Source organism: Centropristis striata, chromosome 14 (assembly GCF_030273125.1).
Source record: "Centropristis striata isolate RG_2023a ecotype Rhode Island chromosome 14, C.striata_1.0, whole genome shotgun sequence".
In the NCBI taxonomy this organism is placed as follows: domain Eukaryota; kingdom Metazoa; phylum Chordata; class Actinopteri; order Perciformes; family Serranidae; genus Centropristis; species Centropristis striata.
The window spans coordinates 26,344,535-26,365,594 of NC_081530.1; the positions used below are offsets into that span (position 1 = coordinate 26,344,535).

Consider the following 21,060-nt stretch of genomic DNA (forward strand, 5'->3'; position numbering starts at 1 on the left):
TGCTCTAGGTCCTCAAATTCCCAGAGTTCAACAGTTCACCCCCCCACCCCCCCGAAACCTCCATTAGTGTTCTTAGAGAAGGTCAATTACAATGTGAGTGACAATCCCTGAAATCATTACAACAATCCATCTCTTTTTTCACGCTCCATGCTCCCATTTACATATTTGGATGACATGCCTGGCTGGTTTGTTTAATCACAGAAAAATGCTCCGCTGCACAATTACTGAAGTCTGTTTTGTTTTAGCTTTTTTTATTAGCTGAATGGCGACACAGAGCCATCAATTCGAGACAATGACAGAACGCATTTCTCTGCCGTGGACTGAGAAGAAAGCGCTTTGTCAGGACGTGGAGAATAAAAAAAAATGTCTTGTGCGTGAATTCTTTCTCATATTCATTTAACCCTCTTGCTTAGTAGCAGTTTTTGCTTGTTCTTTTCAGAGGGCAGTCGTGGTTTTTTGCAGACAGTTGCTTTTTTTTTGTTACTGATGGGTGAAGCTCTTAACACCGACAACACTGTACACTTCCTCTTTTCAAGGAGTGGAGCAAGTGTGCGAAATAGAGTTGAAATTGAAAGATTTATCATGTATAGGGAAGATGTGACTAAGCAAGCCTGAGAAAGCTGTTTTTCATGAGGATGAGAGAAGGGAGGGAAGGAGAAAAGTGGAACTGAAATTGAAAGGCTTTAAGTGTTTTTAGGGTGAGAGAGCGAGTATTCTTTCTGTAGAGTGCGCCAATGTCTCACACAGTCACACACTGTTGAGCTTAGCTGAACGAACCCACACCGAATAGAAACCTAATGATTTAAATGCAGAGCAACAGCCTCAGGCATTGGCAAAAAAACTATAATAGGGCAGATAAAGTAGGAGAAAGAGGGGAAAAAGGCTCATTTATGTCCCAAATATGAGCTTTTTTTGGTTTTAAAGTAAGGTTACAGTCCTTTATTTTTCACAAAATACCCTGAAGTTCAGAGATAAAAGGGGTAGTTTGTATTTATTGAAGTGGGATTGTATACTGTGCATGCACCAACAACATTTTTTTGTTGTTGTTTGTTGTCAACAAAGACCAGAAGCTCAGATTAAAACCACAAATGGAGGGAGCGTGAGTTCATTCTCTGGTCAGGACAACATTACTCCACTTTATCTTTATATAGTAAATAGTTGTTTTACTAATAATGTAAAATAAATTAATATCGGCTTACATGTATGCTATATTAAGAATATGTTGAGTTTGAGTTTATGTGGGGGGAAATGCAGCCGTTATCTACGCCTTCTTCAAAGCCACCAGACTCCTTTGACAAACGGTCATTTTACCTTGCAGTATATAGGAGCTGCTGGTCTCCTGCTGCCTCGATTGTTAAGTTGTTTTTTCCGTTAATGTCTGACTTTGGTGTTTTACAGGGTTAGTATGGATTCACCAAAGACTCACAGTACAGCAAACAAACTTAATTGATCGAGGCAGTGGTAGACTAGCAGCTTATGTGTTCTGAAAGGTAAAAATTCTGTTTTTGTCAATGGAGTCTGGTGGCTTTCACACTGTTGCCTGACAGAAAAGATACATCTGTGAATAATATGTTTTGCTGCTGCCTTCGTCCTCAGCAGTACATTACTTAGCTTCTGTGGCGGTCGGTAACAACTAACTATGCACAAGTACCTCGTACAATCCCACTGCAAAAAATCTGAACTGCCCCTTTAATATTTTACAACCCGAAGTCAGAGAAGCATGTGCCAGAGGTGACACAGCCTCTGTTGAATTACAGCTTTGTGTACGTCCAATTTGAATACAGTCGTTTCTGGTTCAGTAGCCTTTCTGTGCAGAAAAACATCTGCAGGCAACCAGAGACTTCACGGTCATCAGTGTCCTCGAAATCCGGGAGAGGGAGACAGGAAATGTTTCTTTCCCATGGGGCCGTGTGACATTAACTAGAGGCAGATTTTCACAGGCACACACACGTGTTTACACAAACCCTGCACATACACACAGAGTCTCTGTGGACTCCAGTGGGGTCTGTGAGGTCAGGAAAGGACACAGAAATGCTTCAAGAGAAGGGAGAGTTGTTATTTATGGTGAAGACATAAGACACATGTTGCTGTTTCTGTGGCCTTGCAGCTGGAAGGGGTTCAGAAGAAGAGGGTGAGTTCTTGAAACCAGATTTCTCCGGTTAACCACGAGACCACCCTGCCGTGGTTTTGAAGGACTTCTGGAGGATATAGTTCACCTCTCTCACAAAAATGTTTTCATTGCGGTACAATATTCATACAGAAAAAAAGGAAAAAGAAGCAAATGTTCTTGTAGAATGAAAGATAAGATGCTTGGCTGCATGGCTGTTGTACCTCTTTGAATCTCTTTCAATCATGAAAAACTTCACGAAGGGAAATGTTTATCTGCTTGGGGGGGAAAATGCTTCATATTTCATTATTATATGTCCCCAGTGGGAGATCGATATAGATGCTGCTGCTCCTGTATCCTGCAGGAGAGAGGAGAGCGGTCCTGTGTATAGATGAAGATATAACGCACACATATCTGTAATATGATAAAGGGGGGTGGGAAATCTGCGAGCCTTGCTAAATTATGCAGTTTCAATTTCCCCATTTAGGGAGGATAGATCAATTTCTCATGCTAAAACCATTAACCCTTAGGATGGGCAGTGTTGCCATGGCAACACGAATTATGTCCCCCTGATCAGAGGCACCTGTTTTCATGCTTGCACAAGCCTGCAGACACGGACAGTGATTAGTAATTTAGATATACAGTGTCAGCCCTGCAGCTTCACACACACACACACACTCACACACACATGCACACCTCAATTATGAAGCGACACTTGTAGGATTCTTTATTTGTAATGATGCATTTAATTCAACAGATATGGGCTGTTTCTGTGCAAGTGTGTGTGTGTGTGTGTGTGTGTGTGTGTGTGAGAGTGTGTGTGCACTTTAATTGCATTGTCTCTGTCAGGGCAGGGTCCCTCTTGCGATGCATTCTGTGGGGAGCTGTATTTCATCAACCCTCCCTGGGGATGGGTGTGTGTGTGTATCACTATGACTATGTCGGCCTCTATGAGCTTTCCCTCCCTTATTTCCTTTGCCACTTCTTTCTTTCTTCTCACGTCTCCATACAGAGTTGTCCTCTCTCTTCTCTTTATCACATTCTGTTTCCTTTGGTTGCATTATTGTTGCTGCACATCTTGATGACTCCCTCCCTCCACCTCCACCTCTTTCTCTCTTTATCTTCCCTTCTCTCCTCTCTCTTGGCAGCAGTCCCCAATCCGTCTTCTCCCCTCCCCCATTTTCTCCAACCCCCACTATCCAAATGGCCCTCCGGTCAGGACACAAGATGGTCAGTGGAGTGTTTGTCATGTGGTGCATCCATGCTCATTGTGTTTCTGTGACGACCGATGGAAATCCCCCAAAAGCTCTTTGAAAAAAGCCCTTTGTGCATTCAATTTGGATGTATATATTCATATAAAGGGATTTGACCTAAAAACGTTTTTTTTTTCTGTTTAAATGGGACATATTCTTGAGTTGGTGCGCATACATCTTTGGGTTGTGCTTAGACACTGTAGAAATAAAGTGTTAGTGGTATGTCCGTGTCACACTTATACTAATATGTTTTGTTTTTAAAACACATGACTTTTACTACTTTTATGCCTGGCATCCACACTACTCCCACGTTTCCGAAGCACTAAATGTGAGACTTTTGGAAACAGTCAGGTTGCATTTTAGTCCAGAAACATTTTTGAAACAATGCCGCTGACAGCCCATTCAGTCACCCATACATACATCCATACATACATTCTCCTTGACCACTTATCCAAACTCGGGTCACGGGGGGCTGGAGCGGATCCCAGCTGACATTGGGCGAGAGGCGGGAAACACCCTGAACAGGTCGCCACCCGACTATTACAGGGCAGACACATAGAGACCCAGCTCTCATTCACTCCTATGGGCAATTTAAAGTCAGCTGCATGTCTTTGGACTGTGAGAGGAACATGAGAGAATCCATGCCCATCAGTCATGTCCCATCAAATCATTGTAGTGAGGACTTTGCAATAACTTGAAATATTTGTCTTCCACTGCCTTTTCATGTTAAGGTAACTGTCAGGAACAAGTGTTTTACCTCATCTTCGGTCCAAGAAGAACAACCTGACCTTACCTTTTGCAGTTGCTCTATTTCCTCCACAGTATTTTCTCTATTTCCAACCACAGTGTAACCACAGACAAACCACTTCCTGTTCACACCAACCAGCGCATGCTCAGTGCACCTGAATGCTCATGTGAAAAGCATTTTCAGGTGTGTTAATAAAGTCTTAGATGATTTCTGATACGGTGCAGAAACGGTTGTGTGGATAGAGATTGTTTTCTTTTCAAAAAGTCTTTAGACATGTGAGTGTGGATGTAGCCTTCATGTGCATTGTGTGTATGCATGCATTTATATTTTGCTGCCCAAAAAGATCACAAAGTATTGCTTTTGCATATAATTATTTTGTAACAATGTATCCTGGTGCACAAAAAGAAGTCTCTTCAAAGCATAAAAATTTCCATTGTTTGGAATTAACTCCAGTCATCACTTTCTTCTTCTCTTCTAACTCCTTTTATAATTTTTTGAAAATGTTACTTGGAGCTTTCTCGCAGTGCTCCACGCTAGCACAACTGCTTGAAGAAAGTTTCTCCTCTAAAAGCTGGATTATTTATTATTGTGGAAATGCCTCTGGCTCTCCTCTGAGCAGCTTCCTGGGGCTCATTTCTCAGCAGCCATCCAGCTGTAAACCTTCCCCGTCTGCGTGCACCCAGAGGACCCTGCAGAGGGAGGTGTACCGCAGCCACACACACGTCTGTGGATGTTAATTCTCTCCTTCTTCCTTCTGTCTTATGCTACCGTCCAACAGATGAAACTCACACACACACACACAGCTCTGTATGGCTGGTACTGGTACATCAGGTAGGGTTTCAGCCTGTAGAGCTTTAGGGCTCGGATTAGATTCCTTGCATGGAAGGTTATGGAGCTTGTGGTTAGTCTCTGGTCTGTGTGTGTATGTGTGTTTGTGTGTGTACAGCTGGATGAGGGTAGAATTTGGATTTCTGCCTTTAATTCCCAAAACGCATTCCTTTTCAAATGGCTTTCCCAGTCGGTTATTTTCTATGGCAGGAGACAGAAGACACCCACACCGATTGTCTCTCTTCCAAGGCTCCTGTTTTCTCTCATCAAAGCCTGAAAGCGGCGAAACGACAAAGAGTGACAGCGTAAGAGAAAGCAGTTGTAGTCCTTGGCTCGCTGTGCTGTGTCACATGGTGGTGGCCTGTGAGGAGTTTTCCACAGTGAAAAAGAGCTTTTATGTGTGGTGCTTTTTAAGTATTTAGGAATGAAGTGTGTCCTCAGAGGGGAGGATGGATGGTTTACTCCACACATATTTTCTGCTCAGCAGGGAAGTATGTCTGCAATGTTATCCAGAGCTAGATCTGTGTTTCTACTTAACAGGTTGTTCATGCCGTCTGAGTTAGAGTGGTGGAGTCATGTCAGTATCAGGTATTATTGTCACTGGTTACAGCTTCACATATGCACACATTTCCTTTTATATTCCGATATTGGCTTTCATTATTATGATAAAAACATGAAAATAGAGACGAAACAGTTATTGTGCCACATCCTGTGATTCTCTCGTTTTGTCTTGTGTTATAAATCCAATGCACCTCTTTACTTTTACAGCAGTGCACTTTCACCCGTTTTTCCCATAGAGATTTCAGTAGTTTTTGTAGCAGTGCACTACAGTACATTTAATGTTATTTATGTTTATAATTAATATTTATGTTTCGTAGTTTCAATTAGGTTGTGGAGGTGCATAAAGTTACAACATATTTATTTAATTTCATCATTTATTCATTATTTTAATATTATATGTTTAAATGTGTATTTTTTCTTTTAATCATTTTTCTTTTTTTTTTAAATTTTATTATTTATTTATATTTAACATTTAAGAAAATCCTATGTTAAAAAGACAATTTGTACAATCAGAATCTATTTTATTTCCAAGTAGGTTTTCACATAATACAAGGAATTTGCTGTGGTATATTGGTGCAAAAGAACAAAGTACTAAAAAAATATAAACATACATTAAGGAAAGAAGTATTTTAAGTCAAAAAACAGCAGCATGAAAAGAAAATATGAAGAATAGAAATAGTCACGATACACACAGTATTTAAAAAATATAGGAACAGTAGAAACAATATGTACCAATATGGAATTATTTAAATGAGGGAAGTGGCTGTGCAAACAGGAATGTGCAAGTTAGATAAGGTCAGGTGGCTGTGCATACGTTAATGTAATGTGTAGAGGGGGGGTCAGACACAAAATGATCAAAAGATACAAAATGACATTAAAGAGATTAAAAACGACCAAATAAATACTTGAAAGAGACATAAACTGATTTAAAAAAGACAAAATTACTACAAAGAGAAACAAAACCACAAAAAAGACACAAAATTACTATATAGAGACACAAATCGACCAAACCACGACCAAAAAAATACTTGAAATAGACATAAAATTACCAAAAAAGACATAAAATGACCAAGAAAGACACTAAGTTACTACAAAGAGACACAAAACCCCCCCAAAAGGACAAAATTACTTAAAAGACAGACAAAATAAATACAAAAAGACACAAAATGACCAAAAAAAGATGACTAAGTAAGACACAAAAGGACTACAGAGAGACAGGAATGTGCAAGTTAGATAAGGTCAGGTGGCTGTGCATACATTAATGTAATGTGTAGAGGGGGGAGGGGGGTCAGTGGGGTCTCTGGCCTTGATGATGAGGCCAGTTGCAGAGGGGAAGCTGGCGAGAGGTTTTGGTCCTGATGGAGCGCAGCCTCCTGCTGGAGGGGAGTGACTCAAAGAGTCTGTGCATGATATTTCCAAAGACAACGAGTAATCATGTTAAATAGTCATGATCTCAGTGCGAAACTCTTATGATTAGGAAGATAAATTAATAATAACTTAAATTAATGAAAATTTTGCAGTGTATTTGATTCAGTTAAATAAAAACTCAACTCACAGCATCATCTTGTTATCACATGACTGAATTTCCATACCTAGGTCACGTGATGGCAATTAAACCATCTCCATGACAACTGAGCAACACTATAGCAACAAGTTGGACCCTGTGTGGAGATTTTAAGAGCCGACCCTGAACTCCATCATCATAATCATACGGTACAACAGAGGCTAAGCTAATAACAGGTACACTAAAACCATTAACATACACACATCACCTCAATATGAGCTGCATTCAAAACATTTCTGTGGATTCTCTTTTTTTCTCTCTACCACCATAAATAGCGCTGATGGGAAGAAGGGAATGTTGCCATGGAGACACAGTGCTGTGGCAGCCGGTAATTATTCTGGTTTAAGTGCCAGCAGAGACACACAGGCTGGCACACGGTGGCAGATAGTGACACCTGGACACGAGCCTCTCAGACGACGATTCACCAGGCGTTAGTCGTGTTAAAGGTTGATGACCTGATGACATTTTGACCCACGTAAACAGGAAATTAAGGTTAAAATGTTTGAATGTACAAATGGCAAAGATTCAGAGATTTGACGACAAGATTATAGACTGAAACAGTGTGCAAGTGTGTGTGTTTGTGATGTTTATCAGTGTGCAGGATACAGTCAATGTCATGTGTTATATGATACAATACAGCGATGATGTCACCTGGTTATTATCCTCTCAGTTACACGGGCAGACTGGTCAATAAAGTGGACATTGTGTGTGTATGTGAGAGAGTATTGAAGACACAGTACATGCCTGAAGGTGTGTGTGAATGTGTGTGTGTGCACAGAGAGTGTGTGAGTATGAGAGGTTGCAGGCAGCCTGTTGTCCAATATGTATTTGATATGGGTATTAAAAAACACAAACATACTCACAAGTCCCTCGCTGCTCTCCCACACACTCACTCTTGCCCAGCGTACGCTCAGGCATCCACACACACACACACACACACACACACACACACACACACACACACACACACACACACACACACACACAGCCAGCATCACCCTCCAAGGATAATATTCAGCTTCCACCAAGCAGTAATCCCCCCCTTCTCATTTTTATCTTCTCTCTTCCAGGCGAGGCCGACCTGACTAATCATCCAAGGTGTCAAGGTAAGGTTGTGTTCGCCCCTCACCAGCCACTCACACTGATAGCAACATGAGCCGCGGTGTGTTTTTCATTCTGGGGGGAAAAAACAAAACCAGCATTTCAACAAAAACAGGAATTCCTCAGTGTCCTTTTGAAGAAGAAGTTAAAATTGGCTTCTGCAGCCCTGTCTGATTCGCCACAAAACTTCCTCGCTGCTAGAAGCAGAGCAGCGCTTCCCCAACTCCCACACTCCCCAGTCACATTAGCATAGGCGGGCAGAGAGACACAATGGAGTTTTTCACCACCAGCACTAAGTACACACATGTATATACCAGACAGGCTCACACACACGCCAGAGACGAGGGAAGATGGATTGTCATATTCTCGTCACTGTCTCACATGGCGTGCCAGGTCTCCTGTAGCTGTCTCGACGGATGATTGAAAAGAGAAGGCCATGCAAACGAGGGCAAATAGATGCTCACTTTCTTTGCCCGTCAATCTCCCTGCATGTCACCTTCTCTCTCTGATCATCCTTAAACTTTGCCCTCCATCTCCATCATACACAGATGTCTCCATATGCACACACAGTGGAATACAAACCCTCCACATTTATTTGTTCGGAGTTTTTTGAGAAGCACAGAAGCTCATCCCCGCCGCAGCCTCCCTCGTTGTGAGTCACCCGCAGAACCACACAGCCCCATAAATCAACCATGATAACATCAGGGGTTCCATCAGCTCAGTGAGACCCAACTTTGGATGTGAGACTGAGACGTGATGAGGTTGCTTATGCTGTGCGCAGAGCCCAGACACCAGTTGTGGAGGCTCTGGTAAAAGAGCCACTGCAGCAGACTGAGGCAGCACTGCAGTCTGACTCTGCTCTGTGCTGCCACCCGCTGGCCGTATCGGGTCATAGTATACAGTAAACCTGCTGGGTACTGGTAGATTTGACATTATTATTAAACATTTACATGGGTGGATTAATGGTAAAGCGGACTGGGCACGAGTCCATTCCCCCCCAGGGCCTTCACCTGAGAAATGTCACTCTAAGAGACATTTACCAACCAGGAAAAAGTGCAAAATTACCCCAAAGAGACGTAAAAAGACCACAAAATAAGATAAGATAACATATTTCTTTATTGATCCAATGAGGAATTCAGGTGTTGCAGCAGCTCAAGGACAGAGTAAACCAGTTAAGATAATAAAGAACAATAGAATAGAATAAAATAAAATAAAAATAAAAAACAACTATAAGACATTATCTAACAACAAAGACACTACATCCACTATGAAAGTGGAATATACCGTATATATACATCTGCGAAAGGAGACACAAAATGATCAAAAGATACAAAATGACATTAAAGAGACACAAAACGACCAAAATGAGACTAAAAACGACCAAATAAATACTTGAAAGAGACATAAAATGATTAAAAAAGACAAAGACACTAAGTTACTACAAAGAGACACAAGATCCCCCCAAAAGGCGAAAATTACTTAAAAGACAGACAAAATAAATACAAAAAGACACAAAATGACCAAAAAAAGATGACCAAGTAAGACACAAAAGGACTACAGAGAGACACACAACAACCATAAAGAGACACAATCAAACCAGATCAAACCAAATAAAAAAACACAGCAAAGTCTGTGTGTCATGCTCCTCTGTTGAAAAGGAGGCGGGGCCTTTTTCACGTCTGTGCCCAGAGGCCCATTGTCCCATGATCCTTTATCAGTAATCTGATCGAGGTAGCAAGGGTAGTTTTTACTGGCAATTGCCAGGATGAAATTCTTATGTTGTCACTGATTGTTTTTCATAATAGAATGGGTGGATGATTAACAATGAAACAGCTGCACCGAAGTCAAATCAATCCATTTTGCTTGCTTCACAAATAAGACAGTTTGACTGATTGTATCCTTCAGTAAATTCTACTTATCTTCAACCAACAATAATAAGTTTACCACCAGTTTAATTTGCTTAAAGCTGTCTCACACATTTTAATATGTCTGTTTATATTTTTCCTGTGTTTCCCCAGCCGGTACCTGTTCGATGTCCTCTTCCCTCACAGTGTGATGCGTCATGGCTCCGGTGCTGAGTGGAGTGTGGTGGGGGCCGGAGGCGGGTGTCGTCGGGTCGGGCGCGGCAGCTGCTACGGGGGTGGCCTCGTGGCTGGGAAGTGGGCAGCTGGTCCTGGTCGTCACCCTCAGCACCCTCGCCGTCCTGCTGCTGGTCTCTGTGCTGCTGCTGCTCTGTGCTAGCTGCCAGGGGTGAGCACACACACACACACACACACGTGAGCAGGACTGAGCAAGAAAACACTCACATATTTGTGCATTGTTTGGTTGAAAGTAGCTAGCACAAATACCTGAGAGTGTATTCTTAGCTACAGTAATTATAGGCCCAGCAACAATGAGGAACAGTTGTGCTGAGTAATGTAAAGAATGTCCTCAGGGGCGCCTTTATGGCTTCAACACAACACTTATGAATGAGTTTATGTGCTGTCAAAAGGAGCGAAGATGTAGGAACTGGAGTCTTTTAATTGCTTTTACATGTAACCCCAAGAGCAAAAAGAGTAATGTTCGCCTGAGAAGGTGAGCGGGAGCAGAGCTGTAACGTCCCCGAGGGCCAATTTTGCTGACAGAAAGAACGAAGAAGGCAGAAACCAGGAGATAACCCTGTTATATCTAACTTTTTTAACAAATTACATTTTGTGCAAAAAAGCCAATAGCTAATGGAATTAAAAAAACATGCATACGTGGGTGGATTTGAACTTTTAAACCTGAGAGCCAGCGCTTTAACCTCATAATTATCTTTTCATTTAACCCCAAAGCCAAAACATTGAATAACACCCAGGCTTGCACTTGATCCGAGGAGAGAAACAGCTCGATTTTTTTTTCTTTACATCCACAAAAGATTCTAGCTGTGATGCTGTCTCCTCTATGCTTTGTCTCATCTCTCCATTAATTTCTGTTTCTAGGCAGAAGAAGGCGGTAAATGGACATCCAACAGGAGACCACGAGAACCTTGTGAATGGAGTGAGTACATGCACGAACTGCACATGTTAAAGAAAGCGTTTGACATTTAATGAATCATTTTTGTCAAGCTACATATAATGCTATTGTGAATTAGCTTAGCTTAGCATAAGGACTGGAGACGAGAGGGGAAACAACTAGGCTGGCTCTGTCTGAAGGTAGCAAAATCTGTCTACAGACCCACTAGCGTCGTAAAGAATTTATTTCTTGTTTCTTTAATTTGTACAAAAACTGAAGTGAGAAAACGACACTTTGTAGGTTTTCTCAGGGGTTATAGATTGGACTATTTCTTGGCCTGGGAACCAGCAAAGACTTCTGAAAAAGTCCCCAAATGTCAAACTATTCATTTAAGGGAAATCAAAGGCAAATTCTGAAGGCAGTGCTGAAGCATCTGTGATTACGTTTTCAAGTTTTGCTTCTTGTGTTTTTGATGTTTCTCTCACATATGCAAGCAATTGTGCATGACCATAAATGTTAATGTTAAAGTTTAAAGATTCAGGGTTCAGTCTCAGAATCTTTTGGGATTCTGGGAAACTCAAGAAACTTCAGTAGTAACTTTAATTAAATCTAAACACTGGAAAATTTTACTCAGATCCATTATCTGTCTTAAACTATAATGGCTCTGGGGGAGCGCAGACCACTTCTTAGCCCTCAACAACACGCTCTTTGTTGGATTATGTGAATGACTGGAGATGGTGGACAGATTCAGAAGTGATGGTGAATCTGATGGAGCAGCCAGCAAGCAGTTCATGACCTGCTTTGATCTTCTTTTCAAATGAATTTGTTCACTCCATCCTTCTGGTTAGTGCGAGCTAAATCAAGTTAAAACCGCCTGCCCCCATAAGATTTGAGTTGGGTCCCAAACGATCTGTGGTGGAATGGAACTAATTACATTTACTCAAGTACTGTATTTAAAGTGGTGAATCTGGGAGAAAAAAGTTGCTTTTTTCCCACTTTTTTCTCGTAAATCTGCAACTTTTTTCGCACAGATTTGCCACTTTAAATCTCTTAAATCTGCAACTTTTTTTCTTGTAGATTTGCCACTTTTATCTAGTAAATTTGCAACTTTTTTCTCAAAATATTACCTGAAGTTACCAAATATAGTTCTTTGCCTGATAAAGGGTTAAGTAGACTTACTTAAGTATTTCTAATATATGTAACTTTATAGTTCTACTCCACTACATTTAACTGCCAGCTTGAGTTACTTTTCAGGTCGAGTTTTAACATAAAAAACACGATCAGTTTAAAGTGATTCGACTTTTTTAATAACAGTTTATTAAGGAGTTATAATGAACCCTACCTTTACAATATTAAAACGCTGCTTACATATATCCACCAATACAAATAATCTAATAATATGTTTGGAATATATAAAACAATTTGAGCTGGTTAATTCTGCATAACAAGTACTTTTGATACTTTAAGTACATTTTGATGTTGATACTTTTGTACTTTTACTTCAGGAAGTTTTGAATGCAGGACTTTTACTAGTATTGGAGTCATTCTGCAGTGTGGAATTAGTACTTTTACTTACTTTGAGTAAGGGATCTGAATACTTCTTCACCACTGCACAGGATCCAGATTCAGTCCTCTATCTTGCAATGTTAATGAAAAATAATTGTGTATCCGGTCTGTGGTTCAAATCCTCTCAAACATGTAATGGGTTCTTTCTTTCTTCCACCAGGTTACACAAAAATCAGGCCGCTAGTTTTTCTGTCATCCTGCTGAGAGACAAACAAACAAACAAACAGACGAACAAAACGACCCAAAACATAACCTCCTTGGCGGAGGTAACAAAAGCGCCCACATTGTGTTACAGACGGAAGCATGCATACACAACAAAACACACACACACACACACACACACACACACACTCACACACAGTCCTCATTAGTCCCAGCATGTGTGAATGACATGTCTGTAATCACCGGCAAATGAGCTCCCACATTGGCTGCATGCCTGAATAACACACACACACACACACACACACACACACACACATGCATACATTGACATTTGCCTCCATACCCACTTCCATCACACTGACACAGAAACACACAAAAAACAAAGCCTCCACTACACACAGCTGATTGACAGCCTGCAGTAGTTAGCCAGATTGTTTGTAAATGATGAGAAGTGGTAACTCCTGCTAAGGGAACACATGGGAAATTGGTTTGACTGCTATTCTCTTAACATGTTATTATAATATTGCAGTGTTTACTTTCTTAAACATGCAATGTGTAATTTTCTACCACTAGAGGTCTCTCAATCAGAACAATAACAAAAGACAGAATTTGGTGATGCCATAAAATATGAAGTGTTTTTTGTCTCACAACCATTGCCATCATCACAGTCAGCTTTTCCCGGTTAGAAAACCTTCAGTGTTCATCGTTCAGGAAGCTGAATTATCTTCAGAGGTCTCCTCCTCTCCAAAACAAACCAATCTGCTGACTAAAACCAGTAAAAAACCAAATTCCTTCATCCAGTTGAAAAGTCAAGTTATGACACCTTCTGAAAAGACAACCACAATGCTGACACAAAGAGGATATGAAACCAGTAACAGGCGACCAGTGGTGTGAAAAAGTATTCAGATACCTTACTTAAAATACCACACTGTGAAATCACTCTGAACTAAAAGTCATGCATTCAAAACCTACTTAAGTAAAAGTACAAAAGTATCAGCATCAAAATGTGTCTAAAACATCAAAAGTAAAAGGACTTGTTATGCAGAATGGACCCAGACAGATTGTTCTATATATTCAAAATATATTAAAAGATTATTTGTTTTGATGCATGTCTGTAAACAGTGTTTTAATTTAGTAAAATAGGGCTCATTTTAACTACTTAATATAATGTTATGACGTTTAATTTATATGTATCATGTTTTCATGTTAAATCTCAACCTGAAAAGTAACTGAAGCTGACAGCTAAATGGAGTAGAGATAAAAGCAAAATGTTTGCCTCAAAATGTAGTGAAGTAAAGTAAAAAGTTACATTAAATGGAAATACTCAAGTGAAGTAAACGTACCTCAAAACTATACTTAGTTACTAGTACAGTACTTGAGTAAATGCACTTAAAACTACATATTTCTCTAGTTTTGAAATTACGGGGAACATTTTGAATGATGTAAGTACACAACTTAACAAAATATGTAACATAGGTCGAGTTGTTTTACGACATCATGCTGTACCTTTAAATCAATAAAACAATAGGATAAAGGGCACGACAATCGAAAAAAAAACATGTATATTCACTATTTATTGAGTTGACCTTTTCCCTTTCAATGTGTGCTCTAGTCATAATGACACCATGTCCTCTTGAACACTGTGTCACAGATAATTATTACCAACTCCCATAATACTGATGCTTCAGTAACCAAGCAACATTTAAGTGAGACAAATGCCTGGCTTTCACAGACTAAGTGACATCCACTTACTCTCTTTTCCTGTCACTCCCTCTGGGGCAGTGTGTGTATCTGTGTGTGTGTGTGTGTGTGTGTGTGTGTGTGTGTGTGTGTCTGTGTTACCTTACATGCTCCCACATGCACACACACACACACAATCCTCAGAGCCTTTTTGCATTTGATGGATATCTTCACTCTAACCCGCAATTGCTGGGTGGTCAGATTGTTTCAGGAGGGGCCCATTTACATGACGGACCTTGTCACAGCCCGACAGGTTAAGTGGGGGTCTTTGTCTTTGCGGATGAGTCGATTGGCTCTCCTCGCTCACCCGCAATCAGTCTGACTGTCTTCCCTGCAGCCACGTGAAGGAGCTCTCTCCCTTGCCTCTCACATTTGTTAAATTCGGCCCATTTATTACTTGAATTCAGTCAGAATCGAGACGTATTAAAACACCTCACCTCGTGTTTTTGTGAGGACTGTGTAAACCATTTTGCATCTCCTTTCAAATTTGCAACTTGCTCCATAAATCTAAAAGGATCTTGGTTTATAATTTGCTCCATGATGAGGACCCTGATCAGGATTTAGATGTGGAATAATCTGGGAGATATTCATCTTGTGTCTATTTCCCTCTTTGGTCACAAAAACAAAACAACAAAAGAATTACATGAGAGATATTTGGGTCATAAAATAGTTAAAAGATTACATCATGCACCCCAATAGTTATAAGATTAATTGACCACTAGGTGGGGTTGTGGAGCTTCTAAAGCGCCGCCTCCTGCTCACACAGAAGGAAAACAACAGACCTAAACAAAGAGAATCTTCACTTGCAGCTGCTTATATATTTTTACAGTTTTTCTAAGCTTTAGGTAGTGTGTAACGGAGTGATACTTTTTCCTACAGAAACATGCTAGTTTATGTTTAAAATGCATGTTGATAAATGATGCCTCAATGCAGCAGGTGCCTTATTACTTCACTCAAAGAGCTGGTTCGGCTGCAGATTTTGTCCTGTGATGTAGCACATAGGGAAACAGCCTTCAACTGGAGGACTCTGCTGAAGTGTCCTTGAGCAAGACTCCCTGCCAGCTGCAGGGTTGTTGATCTGTAGCTTTGACTTTCCTGCAGAGAGAGGGAAGGTAAAATACATAAATACTGCTACTAATGCATGTCAGTTCACCCTCCTCAGTCGTACCGTGCTATTATTCCTGACTTGGTTTCAGTGTCTCTAATTAAGGAACTAAAATAACATTAAAAACATGAAGTAAGAAGCTTTTTAGATTATTTTATCAAAAGAAGGATGTTAAATCACGTCAAAGTGTCATAAACCCAATAATTATCAACTGAGATAAGAATAACCAGCATCATCTCTTCATTAGGCATCCATCAGTTTTTTTACTCTCACAGCAATTGTTCTCTAGATGTTTTTTGTTGGTGGGTAAAAATACACCAGGTTTAATTAGGCATGTGTAACACACTGATAATTAGCTCAAAGTAATCAGTTATGTGATTGGAAAAGCTAAGAAAAGCAGAGATAAAGAACAGTGTGGAAATTTTCAATCAGTGCTGCAAAAATGACAGTTCCCAAAAGTCCTGAAGATCGCGAAACATAATTTTCCAAACACATTACAATCTGCTGACAGTAGCTTTTGTGTTGCACAGAGGTGTGAAAGTCATCGGGGCCTGTGCAAGTTGACAAGTGCAGATTGATTTCTGTTCCCTTTAGGAATTGAACTATTTTTTGGCGTGTGACATGTAATTGAAATAAGCTTGAAGACAGATTTTTTTTGTCCGTGCTGAGTTGATCTGCCAGGGTCTGAGCTCAGACCTGCACTGACAAACATCTCTTTTGTTGTGCAGGTGTCAGAGAGAGAGACGGTCAGCCAATCAGCAGACAGTCCAGCGACAGATGCGGCCATCAGTAGCTCTCATAATGGTCCTCTAACCAGCGGTACAAGTAAGCCAAGATAGTCAGCTTTAACTTTAACTAGCATGCTTTTGTTAAATATTTTAACTCTATGATACTGATATTAAAGTCACAGTTTCACATGCTGTATATTCATAATTACGAAGTCAGCTACATGATAATAACATTTGCTTCGCAGCTGGTGTTATGCAACATCTTTGTTGACTTTGAGCTTAAACCCTCAGCTGTTGTTTTTTAATGGCTAAAAATCTTTGTAATGTTATTTTCACCCACAGGGTACCATTTCTCAGTAACAGCAAACACACTGAAGTCATCAAATGCTTTTTATTCACACTGATTGCCTTTTTCTTTTTTTCTCTGCTCCACCAGTCCTCACAGACACACAGGACACCAGTCCCCAGCCGTCAGAGGAGCTGCTCTCCAGCCAATCAGAGCTCAGGTCCTCTAAGTGTCCTCAGGACCGCGAGCTTCCCAGTATTCCTCCCAACAACGCCCTTATCAGGGACGGACCCCCAGCCTCGGGGGACAGCACCTATGAGGTCATCTCACTGCAGCCGAATTGTGTTTTTACTTGCACTGAGCTTGAATACAGGAGATTAAGGCTGAATCCTATTACCACCCCTTACCCTACCCCTCTGTCTGAGTCTTCCCCTTGCAGAGTTGGTGTTGGTAAGGGTAAGAACGTTCACCTAAGAAATGAGACACCCCTCCATCATCATCATCGCCTGACACTCACAGACTGTTACGTCAACATTCTAATGTCACTTAAAATGTCATCTTGTCATGTCAAGGGGTTATCAGATATCTTATCTCAACAAATAGCAATAGCAGCCAGCTAGCCACCTACACGAAAGGAGCACCGGAATATTAACAGCAGCTACAACTAACTAGTGATTCAAAACAAACTTGACAATTAAAAAATGCTTGAACATAGCATCATTACACGACTCCAAAATGCTGAAAATACATAGATTTGTGTGTCTCCTTGGCTTGAGCCATCGCTGCCTAAAAGTTTGCCGGCCGGCTTTAAACTTCGGTGACAGGTTACATGGGGGATGCTGTGAAATTCTCCAAAACCCTCCCTTTTTCAAGTGTGGTCCTTTGGAAGCTTCATTTCAAGGGCTACGTAGCCCTACGCCTTGGCCCTAGCCCTTCACCGAAATGAGGATAGAGACAGCCCTACCCGTCACATGAACGCGGTGGTAATGGGATTCAGCCTAAAGCTCTGATTGGCTTAGCTGGTGTTTGATTAATTGAGCTTAGGGTCAAAATATAAAGAGAAAGAATACCTTTATTTTTTTACAAGAGGTTGCTGGATTGATTCAGGTCACAGATAGAAAACATTAAATGAACCATATTAATGAAACTGATGTAAAGGTGCATCTCGATAATTTAGAATATGATAGAAAAGTTTATTTATGTCAGTAATTCAATTCAAAAAGTGGAAATAACACATTACATAGATCCATAACACCCAGAATGAAACATTTCATGTCGTCATTTTTTTAATTTCTTCTAATTATAATAATTATGACTTACATTTATTGAAGACCTAAAATTCAGTGTCTCAAAAAAAAAAGTAATATTACAAAAGACCAATTTAAAAAGTATGTTTAATATGGAAATGTTGGCCTCTGAAAAGTATGTCCATCTTTATGCACTCAATACTTGGTTGGGGCTATTTGACTTGAACTACTGGAAAATGACTTTTCCAAGATATTCTAATGTATTGAGATGCACCTGTATGTGATGTCCAGGTGGTGAAGGAGATCGCGGTGGCATCACGAGACGTCAGCGTGGAAGACTCCCTGTACGAGACGGTCAAGGAACTCAAAGAGCCCCCCGCACAGCTTGGCCTCCCCAACGGTACCGTCCAGCTAAACCCAGACGAACCTCCACATCACCCTCCAGCACTTCTCAACGGCCACCTCAGCCCCTGCACACCCGAGCGGGGGCCCCTGTGCGCAGGGGTGGAGTACGCCTCTGTCGACCTGAACAAGAAGAGCCGCCACAGCGCCGACTTGGAGGCCAAGAGGCGCTCCGACAACGCCAGCGTTCCCTCCCACAAGTCTTTGGAGGAACCGGAGGAGGACTTACCTCCGCCGGTACCAGAGAAGGTTCTGGATGAAAATGACAACCAGCCAGTGGTGATGAACGGGCTGGCCGGGGCTGGACTGCACAATGGAGAGGTGAGAATGGTGTGTACTGTGTGTGTATGTGGTCTTCCCTTTTAGAGTTTAGTCGGCTGACATTTGGTTAATTCCTAATTTAATGAACACAGAAAACCTAATTTAAAACAGCAATGCAGAAGCAGAAACTAATTAAAAATGCAATAGGAAATCCATTTTTGAATACCAAAAAAAGAAGAATTTAATTATAGTTTTTTAATTATACTAAATATTTTCAGGCATAGCATGGGAGTCTCTTCGTAAAATAATTGGTACCAATAATGTTTTTGTTTTTTTAGTATGGTCATCACTGTGTATCTCATCTCTAGAAACCTGAACTTTCTTTATATTAAAATCAGTCCTAAATGTCCCAAGATATCCCCATTCAAATAACACAGTTTATCCTCATATAACCTTGAGGTGGGTCATCTACTCAGCAACACTGTGTAGACAATGTTAGATCAACAGAAGTGGCTTGAGAGAGAGGGAGAGAGACCGTGGAGAACAAACAAAATGATGAGATGTGTCGCCACCACAATTATCGTCTGCTAAATTGCCTGCTCAGTGGTGCTTCAGGGAGAGTGACAGACTGAGGGAAGAAATTTTAGAGAGAGAAAGAGGAAATGGTGTACTGGCGAAGGGAGAAGAGAAGAATGAAAATGGGAGCTGGAGTGGGAAAAACAGGCGAGAGTAATAGATGAAATAGAGATAGTGACAGAGAGATGATGGGAGATTGACTGAAAAAGAGCTGAGAGGTCCTGAAGGCATAAAGGGTGAGAGAGAAAGAGAGTTAAGAGTGGGAAATAAAGAAAAAAAAAAAGAAACCCAGCGGCATACAAATGAAGCCATCTGTAGCAGAGAGCAGGGAAGACAGAAGATCAGGTGATGATAAAGAAAAAGCAGCACCGGAGAGAGGAGAAGGGGTGAGAGGTGGAGACTTAAAGGAGGAAAGAAGAGTAAAAAGGTAAGGGAGTAGTGAGGTAAAAAGAAGAGACGAAAAAGCAGTTCAGTGTCATGCACCGATCAGAGCCGAGCTGCCGCTGCTGCTCTCAGCATGCCCCCCTCCACATGCGGAGATCCATCAGAGAAACACACAAACAAAGCAACAAACACATACACACTCTCACAGCTCAGACAGAATTGCATCAGACTGTTAGAAGCTGACAAGTCAATCTGCCACAAAGCTGCATGTGGCAGATTGTCTCTACAATCTCTTTCTCTCCTCAGGTCTGTTCATATTCACTTTCCTCCTTCCTCTGCGTTTCTTTCCCTTCTCCTATTTTAAAGAATAATTATAGCTTTCCGGACTGGCATGTCTCTAAGGGTGGCAGTGCCGGTTGGTATTTCTGTCCACTGCTTTGGTCCAGACTGAAGTATCTCAATATCCGTGGGATAGATTGCTGTAAAGTTTAGTGCGGATATTTAGTAGGACTTTGCTGCTCCCTTGACTTTTCTTTTAGTGCTACCATGAGGCTGAACTTTCATCAGAATCAATCATAATAATATGAGACAAAACTGGTAAACATCCTTTTTTTTAAAAACTTTATTGACACAGTGCCGTGGATACGCATTTTTTTGCGTCTCTCCTGATGACGGCTCGCCTTGTTAGGCACTTGTCGATCAAAGGTAGCCACGCCCCGAATCATGTGATTCTTTATTTTCTTCTAAATTGGACCATTATTCACACTATTAACATTATATTGTCTTGAAGAAGAGTTTTTACTAGCTATTGAGACCTAAAAAAAAATTCTGAGGTAATAAATCAAGTGAAAAGTTGACTCATTTTGTGTTGAGATAGATGGACCAAAACGCTTCTGCAACCGTCGTCAGCTCCCCCCTATTGGAATTTTTGGTATAATGCAGCTTAAGGCACTTCCTGGTTTCCCTCACTGCTCAGACCCGGAGGATGCCATCTGATGGAAACGCAGTATGCAAAGGGTTAAGTTCTCTTGGGCTTAAGCTCATAAGCTTTGTCTTTCCTGCTGCTTTTTTCTGATGGACTTGCCATAACAGATAAAAATCAGATAGACAATGAAAACTGAATACCCCTCCAGTCCTCCACTCCTTCCTTTCCAAGCATGTAGGAGAACCTACAGTGGCATTCAGATGATATGTGCAAAAGGCCCTCTCTAGTCAGTGTTTGGTTTGTTCATTCTGGCCTGGTGTAGAAACCTGATGGTGCAACATGGCAGATGTTAGAGATGGGGGAAAAAATCAATACATCATAGTATCGCGATATTTTGCATGGCAATATTATATCGATTCATGGCCGCCAAGTATTGATATTTAGCGTTTATTTAGTGTCCGTACCTACTGTGTTGTTGTTTTTCGGAGCCCATAGTGGGCTCACTTTTAGGAATATACTGGAGACACTGATATCATATGAAAC

General features: G+C 40.9%; 1 protein-coding gene across 2 annotated transcripts in view; it reads left to right on the plus strand.

The window, feature by feature from the left end:
* The window catches only part of pag1 (phosphoprotein membrane anchor with glycosphingolipid microdomains 1), a 62,597-nt gene that overhangs the window by 34,415 nt on the left and 7,122 nt on the right, over positions 1 to 21,060 (plus strand). Inside the window, exons 2-7 of one of the 2 annotated variants that reach the window (XM_059349629.1) lie at positions 8,132 to 8,167; positions 10,181 to 10,412; positions 11,123 to 11,180; positions 16,437 to 16,533; positions 16,873 to 17,042; positions 18,261 to 18,701. In XM_059349629.1, coding sequence (XP_059205612.1) covers positions 10,225 to 10,412; positions 11,123 to 11,180; positions 16,437 to 16,533; positions 16,873 to 17,042; positions 18,261 to 18,701 — 954 coding nt within the window. In that variant the 5' untranslated portion in view covers positions 8,132 to 8,167; positions 10,181 to 10,224. The remainder of the gene's footprint in view (positions 1 to 8,131; positions 8,168 to 10,180; positions 10,413 to 11,122; positions 11,181 to 16,436; positions 16,534 to 16,872; positions 17,043 to 18,260; positions 18,702 to 21,060) is intronic. The other variant, XM_059349630.1, reaches the window with a different exon arrangement.